The 12,264-nt window shown below is 39.6% G+C and overlaps 1 protein-coding gene across 1 annotated transcript; it reads left to right on the top strand.

Moving 5' to 3' along the window:
- The first annotated feature begins 2,428 nt into the window (after positions 1-2,428).
- LOC137082576 (leukocyte elastase inhibitor-like) lies at positions 2,429-10,324 on the top strand. The gene is made up of 7 exons (XM_067447841.1): positions 2,429-2,484; positions 2,644-2,820; positions 5,901-6,074; positions 6,161-6,278; positions 7,770-7,912; positions 7,996-8,163; positions 9,857-10,324. Exons 2-7 carry the CDS (start codon positions 2,653-2,655, stop codon positions 10,262-10,264), a joined length of 1,179 nt encoding a protein of 392 aa, XP_067303942.1. The 5' UTR covers positions 2,429-2,484; positions 2,644-2,652; the 3' UTR covers positions 10,265-10,324.
- Positions 10,325-12,264: the final 1,940 nt, after the last annotated feature.

Genomic DNA, 12,264 nt, shown 5'->3' with positions numbered 1-12,264 from the left:
ACCACCGCCTCGACGGAGGTGCCGAAAGCCCAGAGGGCGAGACCGGGGCATCGAGGAGAAAAGTTCTTTCCTTTTCTTTCCCCCCTGATGCCCACCAAGTTTAGCCACCGATGCCTCTCCGTGGCGACCATAGCCGCCATCGACTGCCCGATGGCGACTGCTATGTGTTTGGCCGCCCGGAGAGAGAGATCCGTGGTGCGCCACTCAGCCATTGCATCAGGGGGTAGGCCCTCCCCCCGATCGAGGTCCCTCAGCAGGCCAGCTTGATAAGCCTGCAACACAGCATAGTGTGCAAGGCCGCCGCCTGACCCGCTGATGTGTATGCCCTGCCATTAAGACGTGAAGTCGTCTTTAATGGTTTCAATGGCAGGGCTGGAGCTTCACATCCAGCAGCTCCCCATACACGGGGCAGGATGGCTGGGAGGATTTGGCCTCAGCCTTATTTTCCTCCTCATCCACAGCCATCCTCTGATCGACTGGAAAAGCACGGGCTGACGAAGAGGAGGAGTCTCCATCCGACTCCTCTTCCGTCCGCCTGCTCTCGCGACCTGGCTGATCGTCCGTGAGCACTGTGTTCTCCAGACGATGAGCCAGATCCATCTGGGAGCCCCAGGACAAACGGCGCCGCTCAGCCTCGGCATGAGCGGGACCGCTCCCAAATGCTGGCTCTTCTTCCCTCGAGAAGAAGGCCAAGCAAGAGCGGAGCGTCCTCAGTCGGAAAACGCTCGCAGTTTGCGCAGGAAGCCCCCTTGAGAACCTCCCGCGCGTGCTCTTCCCCCAGGCAGAGCACACAAAGGGTGTGCGTGTCCCCAGGCGTGAGAAACCTGGGACACGGATCAGCGCACTTCCGGTACGCTCCCTTGGATTTACGTGTGCACTTAATTTCACTTTAGAAAGACTTTCTAGCGAACCAGACAAAACAGTCCCTGAAGACGAAAGGATGTTGTCATGTCGGCACGGTGCCTTTTTATACTTCCTGGTCGCACGGTGATGACATCACCAGCTGCCGACGGTCAGTAGGATTGTGATTTGATAGCGATTTCAGACACCTGTCACGCTGAAGGCGTTCCCCCCGTAGCGTCAGCTGACCCAGCGCGAGTTCCCTTTCGAAAGGGAACAAAGATTTAAAAAATGTGTAAAATTAACTTGACAGATTGTTTTGTATGTAATGACTCAAGCAATGAAATGAGGACTATGAAAAGCAACAACAACAACAATATGAAAGCAATTGATGCATGTCCAAAAGCATTTGCAATTTGTTGGAAAGAATGAGAAAGTGCACAAATGACTAAATGTTGTGGAGGTTGAACTAAGTGTTGTGCAAATGTAAATAGTGATGTGAGAAATGCACCAAAGCGACTGAGAAAAACTGTAATACAATAATCATTTACCTTTCTTGAGTTTAGGTCAATTGCTTAACACAGTTATTGAATTGTGCAATTTGATGCTGTTCCAGGTGGATAAACATCAGTTTAGTAATAATAGGTTTTGTTACAAGCTGATTTACTGATTGGCTTAAAGCATGGCTGATTTACGGACGGACGGACGGACACAGACGGACGGACGGACGGTCAGATCGCACGGATAGATAGATAGATAGATAGATAGATAGATAGATAGATAGATAGATAGATAGATAGATAGATAGATAGATAGATAGATAGATAGATAGATAGATAGATAGATAGATAGATAGATAAACATTTTAGTGTGGAATTACAGTACAGTTGCTTTGAAACAATCTCTATTGTAAAAAATTTTTTATAAATAAAGGTGACTTGACTACATCCCAGGTTAATAGTTGCATTATATAGTAATTCCATAGTAGAATGTTTTCCTGTGAGTTGACAGTATAGTAAAACCGAATTTACTTTAAACAAACAACCTCATACTGTATTTCTTATACATCATTATTGGGTTATTTTTATGTTGTGTAATATCTCGCATTTCATAATACACAAACACATGACTGAGTTTTTTTAGTAACCAACTGACACAAATACCTTAGTAAAAACTACAGACAACAATCACTATGAAGTGCCAATTATTGTAACTCAAACGTTGTTCAGACAAGCCTTTGTCCTTTGGGTGTGTGTGATAAGGATCATTATTTTCATTATGGTTTTATTGTTTTGTAAAACTCTCACAGTGACACTAACTTCCAACCGGCATCGGTTATTCCATTATTGGGTTGTAATAACATTATGTTTAATATAATTATCAATAGCTATCTTGAGTTCAGGTTACTTTATTTAGTTACATTTATTTTTAACTTCTGAAAAACAAATGCCGAATGAATCATGATCAGGTTGATAGACATCAGTTTAATAATTACAGGGTATGTTACAAGATGATTTGCTGATTGGCTTAAAGCATGGGTGTGTTTGAGGGCGAGGCAGCATTTATTAGAGCGACACCCATGACCAGAGATTCATTCGCCTCAGACACGCTGGAAAACTTCATCATTTCTGTCGACTACTTTAGGTAATGAGTTTAGATGTAGTTTTATCGATGCAGTTTAAATGGTAACCTACACAGTAATATTATTTATTGATTAAAACAGATCTAATAGAACTAGATTGTGTGTCATGATGAAGAAGATCTTCAAATCTGCTGTTATTCAAACTTCTATTTCTTGTTCAGCTTGTGAAAATGGAGCATTTGTCTGCAGCAAACACACAGTTCTCCCTCAACCTGTTCAAGAAGATCAGCGGAGGAAATGCATCAGGAAATGTGTTCTACTCTCCTGTCAGCATCTCCTCGGCTCTGGCCATGGTCTCGCTCGGTGCAAAAGGAAACACCGCAGATCAGATGATTAAGGTGAGCTCATACTTATGTAGTTATGTTTTATTATCAGTAGTTCTCAATTCAAAATGCATACATAGGCTATATGTATACAGAGTTATGTTCTGGTTTATCTTCGTTTTCATTGTGCTCAGTTAATGTTTTCCTTTGACCTATAGTTTCCTGTGTGTTTCATTGATTCGTCCCATTCATCTGTTACCTTGTCCATTTGTTAGCTCCTAACTGTGGAGGAGTTTAGGCAGTAAGGGTGAGCGGGACACAACCTAACACGGGGATAGTTGTAACATGGTTTAAAACTTTCCACACATGCCAGGGTAACGAAACTTAGTGTATTTACTCATTGCCATATTAACATTATTTAAAGAAAAAATATTCTTTGGAAGATATCAATGAACATTTATTTAACCACAGCAAAAGTAAATATATTACTGAAGTTTATTTTCATCTTTGTTTTATGTTTACTAGACAAATAAAAAAAATTGTAATCTTACATCTGTTATTTAACAGCTGATACAGTCATTTAATGCTGATCTAACAGAAGAACACACAAGCTGTCACACAGCGTTACAATGAGCCCCTATTAGAGATACGGTGAAGTAAACCATGAGAAAAAGGTGAAAAAACAGTGAGAGTCAATGTTCAGAAATAATTCATTATTATTATGTTTTTAACTATGCTTTATAGCTGTGTTTTGTAGTGTGTTTGTTGTCAAACTTAAACATTTGCAGTTTTAATGATAAAAATGCAATTATTTTATTTGAAAACGTTAATAAACGTATTTTATTGACAAAATATTTTAGTTTGTCTCGAATATTTTTTTTTATTATAACAGATAATATTTTTAGCTGGCATATGGCAATGTTACAATGTGCCGCTCACATGTTACAATGTATCACACCTATGGGGCATGTTGTCACATACCACTTCCATTCTTTCAGGGTAAATCAAGATAAAGTATACACTGTATTAATGAAACAAAACCACATAATTGTACTAGACGTGTGAAATTAATGTGAGAAAAAAAAATACTCCAAATGGATTTAAACAAACTAAGAAAGTTAAAAAAGTGTTGTGCCCTGCTCTCCCCTACTACCATCTGGTGAGCACTCATATGCTTAAGGCCTGTTTTCAGGAGGGACTGGATGATGAATTATATCAACAATAGTTTCTTTCTCATGGTAAATGCAGTGAATCATTGGTTGATTATATTAACTGTTATCTGGATAAAGGTTCTGATTTTGTTAATGAGGAAATTAATGAGGACATTACCTGTCATCATCCAGTCCCATCCCAAAAACATTTGGGCAATCCAGATAACCCCTAGCCTGCGTTCAAACCTTTCCACGGACCTTACCATCAGGAGCTCCTCTCCAGAGTCCACTCCCGAGTCCGTTCTAGTGAGTGAAATCCCATAGTCCGTTCTAGTGAGGGAAATTCCCAAATCTGTTCCATTGAGTGAAATCCCAGAGTCTGTTCCAGTGAGTGAAATTCCCAAATCCGTTCCAGTGAGTGAAATCCCAGAGTCTGTTCCAGTGAGTGAAATTCCAGAGTCTGTTCCAGTGAGTGAAATCCCAGAGTCCGTTTCAGTGAGTGAAATCCCAGAGTCTGTTCCAGTGAGTGAAATCCCAGAGTCTGTTCCAGTGAGTGAAATCCCAGAGTCCGTTTCAGTGAGTGAAATCCCAGAGCCTGTTCCAGTGAGTGAAATCCCAGAGTCCGTTCCAGTGAGTGAAGTTCACATAAATTAATTCTACTAATCCCCGCAGATTTCTTGCTCACATCTGAAGCGCACACACATAGCCTACACTGTAAAAAAAATTGTGGTGGTTTTTGTTGGTTTAACTTAAAAAAGTAAGTAACCTGGATAAAAAATGTGATAAATCATGAAAATAGCACTATTTGGCATGTTTCACTGCATCATCAGAAATAACACACACATAATTACCCAATATGGTTACAAAATCTTTTAATAATATTTTAATAAAGGTTGTCGAATCTCAAAAAATATTCATTGTATTAACTCAAAATTTTAAGGCAACCAGGTAACGTTTTTTCTAAATAATTTTTTACAGTGTACCGTAATAAAGCCCCCTCTGACATGATACAAGTGCAAACATTTGCTTCTTTTTCCAGCTTATTATTGGTCAAATACACTCAAAGAATTATCAGTGCTGTAATAATCTGGAAGAGTATTAACGTAAACACAGTCGCAAAAAGTACAGGAAGAAATGAAGAATGAGTAACAGGAACAGTGTTTAGGATCCATGCGTTTGTTAGTCTTAAAGGGACCGCAGTCATTTGTTATTCAAACTACAAAAAGACAAACGATCACACACTGCTCTTGACTGATCAACTTGTGTAGTTTTAATAGTTTCATCTGTACGCTATTGAATTTTTTACAAAGAACATTATCCAATGTTTTTTTTTAATGTAATTACTATGCATTTTTTTATTCAGTTTCTTATCTGAATGTTAGACCTACTTTAAAAATAAAGCAGTCTATTTAATTTGTATCTTCTATTCTATTGCATTTATTTGTGCTATTGTTTGTAATCTGTTTATTTGTTCTTATTTTATTACTGTTTACTCGTCTTTTTAAATTCAATTTACCATTTGAAATCAAGCTTTCTTGTGCTGTGTGTAAGCTATTGCAACACAATTACCCCTTGTAAAAAATACATTGAGATAGCAAAAATGTATGAGATAATTTTAATAGTAATTGATCAATTGATCAATAATTGTTCAAATCAAAACGATGCCCAACCCTAAGAAACATGCTGGCCACATTAATTTTTAGTAAAAAATGACAATGAATAATAACAATTGTCAGTTGTCATATTAAGCATCTTATCTTTTTTTTTTTTTTTTTTTTTTTTTTACTGTGGTATCGATTTAGTATCGGTATATCGATATTTTAGTCTGGTATCGTATCAAAGTCATAATTTTGGTATCGTGACAACACTATTGTCCTGTATTGTTTATAATCTATGTGTATATTTCACATCATGTTCAGTATTTTAAAATATTATATTCTGTATTTTAAGACTATCATTGAACTTTATTACTTTATTAATTCTACCCACGATAATGCTGTGTAGGTCTTGGGCTTTAGAGGCCCTAGCAAACCCCACTCCGTGACTGCAGAGCATCATTTGGACGAAATTCATTCCAACTTTAAGAAGTTTATGAGTGAGCTGAACAAACGAGGAGTCCCGTATGCGTTGAGTATTGCCAACCGCCTCTATGGAGAGCAATCCTACCAGTTTGTTGAGGTAAGACTCGGTTTATTCACTGGAGGTTCTGGAAATGTTCTCAGCTCTAATATCATTTGCACCTCAATCGGTTTGCTATGTTACAGAAATTCCTCAATGACGCAAAAATATACTATGAAGCCGGACTGGAGAAGGTGGACTTCAAGAACAAATCAGAGGCTGCTCGCGTCAACATCAACAAATGGGTGGAGAAAAAAACACAAGGTGAAAACCAGCATAAACTTATTCCATAAATAATTATTTGCATCTTTTTTATCAAGGGCCATGTTCAGCTTTAAGGGTTCTTGAGTTGAGCTATAAAGCTCTTTGGAGGTTAAAGTTTTGACTTTAATGCACTTTTTATTTGGCCATTAAGTTTTTCCATAAGAACTTTAAAGGGGGGAGTGAAACACTCAGTTTCAGTCAATCTCATGTCAATCTTGAGTACCTATAGAGTAGTATTGCATCCTTCATATCTTCGAAAAGTCTTTAGTTTTATTATATTTATAAAATAAATATAGGCTGTACCAAGTCTTTCCGGAAAAAACCGAGTGCCTGGAGGCGTATCGTGTGGGCGGAGCTAAAGAATGACGAGCACAAAGCGGTGACGTCCTCAAGCGTGGAGAAACCCTTGGCTATCGATTCTCAGCTAATAGATATAATGATCCAGAATCAAATTCGGAGGCTGAAATAAACTGAACAGGAGAAACAGCAACAGCAGGACGTCCGTCTCTCTGGTATGGACTGTATTTAGTGGCCTGTCAACATTTGTGTGTCTTTACTCGCAGTTTATGAGGACATGATTCGGTTTATGGACTATTGTATGCGACTAAACATTAGCAGTAGCAAGCAAAACGTTTTTGCACGTCAGACTAGTGTAACGTTATACATAGAACAACAATGGACTAACCGTTAGCGCATTTGAATGACGAAGCACGCAATCGTGTCGTTTACTGATGTTTACTCACGCAACGATAGCCGACAGCACAGACATTTGAAGGAGTTTTACTCACCGACCGTGAACCTTTATCGCTGGGACCGCTCCGTCAAAAACACACTTCTTTGGTATGATTTGGTGAAGTCCTGACAGCAGTGACCATGGAAATCCACTTTGCGACGCGACTGAAGCGATGTTGTGAAGCTTCCCGTCATTTCTGCGTTCAAATCGGTTCAAATGCAGTTTTTGAAACTTTGTCTATGTTTAGGATGGGAATCCAAGTCTTTAACAGTGTAAAAAGCTCAGTATGCATGAAAAAGCATTTCCCCCCCCCCCCCCCCATCCCCCCGGTTTTCAGACATACGAACTTTGGACTTTGAGACATTTTCTTTATACTTAAGTGCCAATATAGTGTTGACACTAACATATAATCAGATTTAGTATAAAATATGCATGTGTGGCATATTTTTGGAAGTTTACAAATTGGCCCAAACTCAGAGCACTCCTTCCTATCCATGGCTGGGATGGGAATAATTAGAGGTAGAGAGGAGTTGGGGTAGAGGAGAAAAATGCTGGAAAATCAGTGTGTCATGGAGAGAGGTAATTTGGCTTTATATATAAGCCTCCTCTCACGCTGATTGGGTAGATTGAAAAAAAAATCTGAAAATACTCCTCTCGAACTTAATTAAACATAATTTAGAGATTCAATAAATTAATTAGGACTATGAGAATCAATTTAAATCACTGCTCAAAGTAAACAATGTCCATTTGTATTTTAGAGAAGATCAAGGACTTGCTGCCACAGGGAGTCGTCGATGCGACGACGAGACTGGTCTTGGTGAACGCCATCTACTTCAAGGGAAACTGGGAGAAGAAATTCCTAAAGGAAGCCACCAGAGATGATCAGTTTAAGCTGAACAAGGTGTGATTTCATGCTCTTTTTAAAAATATTTTTAACAGTCTAGAAAATAGCAGTTATAAAGTGTTTCCACTGATGTTTTGAAGACTCAAACTAAACCAGTGAAGATGATGCATCAAACAGACCACTTTCCTCTCGCCTTCATCCCAGAGATGAACAGTCAGGTTCTGGAGCTACCGTATGAAAAGAAGAATCTCAGTATGTTGATCATCCTTCCTAATAAGATTGAAGACAGCACCACTGGCCTTCAGAAGGTGAGACTGCACAGATTGATAGTTTTTACAATATATATATCATACAGTACATATATATATATATATATATATATATATATATATATATATATATATATATATATATATATATATATATATATTGTATATCAAACGTATTAAAATATGATCCATTAGGCTTAGGCTTTTGATGAGCATTTATTTTTAGCATTGCATTATGTTTTAAAGCTACAGAGCTTTGATCATAAAACAAAGCATTTAAATATCAACTTAAAAAGACATATTATTGGCAGATATAGAGTAGTGACATATATTTACATGCATTTTATGTCAGTAGTCTGTTATATTGTTATAAAGATCTCATTGATTAACATTCCAAGATATCAGAATTTCATCTTTTTGGCCTTATAAATTTCAGCATCTGCCCCAAATAGCATATTTTTGCTCAGTTTGGGCCTGTGAATAAACTTTTTTAGCTGTTTTTCCTTCATATTCTCATATACTATATAACCCTAAACATCTGATGTATCAAATATGATACTCAACACGTATGCATTGCACTTTTTAGATTTTTAGATGCATTTTTTTTGTCTAAATGTAAATAAACTGTTCCATTTAAATGTATCAGGTTTTACAGGGTTAATACTACATACATCTATGCCACCGAAGAGGAAGTGTATTCAAGTTACTAGGCGTTTCTCAATGTCAAGGAAGGATCCTCGGAAGCCAGAATTCTAAGGATGCTACGTCATCGACATCCGACGAAGGACTGTTCCAATGTCGAGGATCCTCGAATTTCAACCAAGGACTGAGTCCTTCGTTCGAAAAATATGTCATATACAGAAAAGGATGCATATGAGTAGCCTTCGCGCACTTCGCGTTCTCAAATCACCCACAATCCTATGCGCGCAGCTTCGCTATCTTCTGACGTTCCCCGAGTCGGAGCGTGAACGGGGCAAATATGCTTGTATCGGAGTTTGTAGATGGGAAGGAAGGAGGCGGGAACAGGCGAACGTTCAACAACTTTATTATAAATAATAAACAAAACGAAAGTAACACGGGGAAAACCCTCACGGGCGACTGCCCGCACACACATAATAAAACATAAACAAACATAATAACATAAACTCCAGGCCTAGTCCTCTCTCGTCTTCCACGCTCCACATTTATACTCCAATCACTTTGCCGTGAGCCGAGACCGGTGTGGCGGCGATCAGCTGCCGCTCATTATCACTCCATCAGCCGGCTCTCACGGTCCCTCACCTCGCTGATTGCCACAATGCTTTTATTTACGTTACCAAACATTTGTTATAACCGTAGTAAATATACGTAAAGTTTAACGTTTAAATGCCAGTACAAATTACTACTTTATTGATATAAAAATATATACAAATAACGTTACACATAATGTTATTGATGGCCAACGGACCTTTTCACTGACGTAATGACGCAATGACGTGCACTTGCTAGCCTGTTCCATTTGCGTGTTCTTCGAATCCTAATGAGGAGCCTCGCCTAGCCTCTGAAGGAAGTGACTTGGAAGGATCAGTCCTTCCAAGGAAGCATCCTTGACATTGAGAAACACCTACTGTCTTCATGTCTTGATCCGATTCAAACACACACACACAAAAAATCATCACATCAATGATGCTGTACAAATTGACCCCAGTTTATGCAAATAGACACACTTAACATGTCTCTCTTTATTATCCAGCTTGAAAAGGCACTGACAAATGAGATGCTCATGCAGTGGACCAAAAATATGCTTGAACAAGAGGTTCAAGTGTCTCTGCCCAGATTCAAGATGGAGGAAAAATACGACATGAAGACTCTTCTGATCAGCATGGGAATGGAGGATGTCTTTGACCCAAAGAAGGTGAACCTTTCAGGCATGACCTCCACCAAAGACCTGGTGGTGTCAAAGGTGATTCATAAAGCCTTTGTTGAAGTCAACGAGGAAGGAACCGAAGCGGCTGCAGCCACCGCCGCCATCATGTCATTAACCGCAATGCCTTCAACCTCACCCCCAAAAACCTTTAACGCAGACCACCCGTTCCTTTTCTTCATCCGGCATAATCCCTCCAATGTCATTCTGTTTAATGGACGCTTCTGTTCTCCTTGAAGATAGTGATGATGAAGTGATTATTCTAGACGACTGTGTTCCTCTGATTAATAAAATCACTAATAAGTAGTTAAATTGTCTGTGTGCATTTATTTTAACAAAGTAATTTAAGATTCCTGATGGAACAGAGCACAAAGATTATTTTTCGATTTATCTGTTTAACAGTTAGTTTTCTGTATGCTATACTTGTGTATGGTTCTGTCCTCCATAACTTTAAGTATAATGACCGTACTTGGCATTGAGTTCACAACACATTTTCACATATATTCTGTTTAACTCTTGGATGATGACTTTATTTACACAAAATCCCCCACAAAAAGTGTTACAGTCAGATGAAATACTTGTCGACTGAAAGATTTTGACCATGGGACAATGTATAGAGTTAATATAAGATTTTGTATTAGCCTACATCACACAATGGTGTGTGAATTCATGAAATATTAAGCAAAACTCTCTCACTAATTCAGCATTATTTGTCCCTATAATATTTTTTGTCACCACTGAAAAATGTAAATATCTCTGAAAAGGAGCTATGACAGTACTGGGAGTTTATGCAAGCTGCCAGTATGCTAGAATCACTCCCTGTAGTGTGTGTGAACAGCAAAATAACCTAGACGCAAACCTTGCTCAAGTCTGTGGAAATGCACGTCAGGGTCCAGTTCCTCTGGCCAAGAACAGGCTCTGGATCCAGAACGTGAACCCCTTTTCCATGGTGGAAAAGGGGTAAGCGGGGACCAAACACTTCTCACTGTACTCCTTCCCCTCACAATGCCATACATCAGATGCTGTTAGATCAATGCATTTCACTTTTGATATTGAAGTATTATGACCACCTTCCTAACATTGTCTTGGTCACACATATGCTGCCAAAAACAGTCCTGACCTGTCAAGGCATGGACTCCTCTAGACCCAAGAAGGCGTGCTGTGGTACCTGGCACCAAGATGATGGCCGCAGATCCTTTAAGTCCTGTAAGTTGTATGGTGTGGCCTCCATAGATCAGATTTATTTGTTCAGCACATCCCACAGATGCTCGATTGGATTGAGATCTGGGGAATTTGGAGGCCAAGTCAACACCTCAAACTCATTGGTGTGCTCCTCAAACTATTCCTGAACCATTTTTTCTTTGTGGCAGGAGCATTATCCAGCTGAAAGAGGCCACAGCCACCAGGGAATACTGTTTCCATGAAAGGCTGAACATGTCGGCAACATTGCTCAGGTAGGTGGTACATGTCAAAGTAACATCCACATGGATGGCAAAACCCACGGTTTCCCAGCAGAAACACTGCCTCCGCCAACTTACCTTCTTTCCATAGTGCATCCTTATGGTTTGTGTTCCCCAGCAACGCGCACACACCCGGCCATCCATGTGATGTAAAAGAAAGCATGATTCATCAGACCAGGCCACCTTCTTCCATTGCTCTGTCGTCCAGTTCTGATGCTCACATGCACATTGCCGGTGGTGGACAGGGGTCAGCATGGGCACCCTGATTGGTCTGCGGCCATGCAGCCCCATACGCAACAAACTGAGATGCTCTGTGTATTCTGACACCTTTCTGTCAGAACCAGCAAGAACTGCAGTTTTGAAGATGCATCTAGCCATCACAATTTGGCTCTTGTCAAACTCACTTAAATCCTTAAACTTGCCCATTCTTCCTGAGTGATAAAACTGCACAATTTAGAGTGGCCTTTGATTGTGGCCAGCCTTATGGGTCCTGCACACTGTGCGATTTTTCAAAATCCTTTGCCAATGTCCCTTGTCAGACTGTACGAACATGATCACCATGTCACACTGTAAAATCTCAGTTGACATTAATGTCAGACTGCACGATAGTGAAGGCGTGCTAAAAACGGACGCGAGCAAGAAAACTCACCCGGAGTTTTATATCATCAATGAATGACGCGTTCGGTAACAGTGAGCTGCATTACACGCGGGACTGAAATGCTGGCTACAAAGAAATCTCTAGCTCTCGTTTTGGTCATAGTTTGTCTTGAAAAACGG

Source organism: Pseudorasbora parva, chromosome 7, assembly GCF_024679245.1.
Source record: "Pseudorasbora parva isolate DD20220531a chromosome 7, ASM2467924v1, whole genome shotgun sequence".
In the NCBI taxonomy this organism is placed as follows: domain Eukaryota; kingdom Metazoa; phylum Chordata; class Actinopteri; order Cypriniformes; family Gobionidae; genus Pseudorasbora; species Pseudorasbora parva.
Note: the sequence above shows the minus strand (reverse complement) of the source record. Positions and strands in the feature narration are given on the sequence as shown.

What these genes read in the sequence shown, in the direction of transcription:
- LOC137082576 (XM_067447841.1), top strand. Translation starts at nt 2,653, where the DNA reads ATGGAGCATTTGTCTGCAGCAAACACACAGTTCTCCCTCAACCTGTTC. An exon ending in CCGCAGATCAGATGATTAAG is followed by an intron (nt 2,821 to 5,900) that starts GTGAGCTCATAC and finishes AATGCTGTGTAG; the next exon opens with GTCTTGGGCTTTAGAGGCCC. An exon ending in GCACCACTGGCCTTCAGAAG is followed by an intron (nt 8,164 to 9,856) that starts GTGAGACTGCAC and finishes TTTATTATCCAG; the next exon opens with CTTGAAAAGGCACTGACAAA.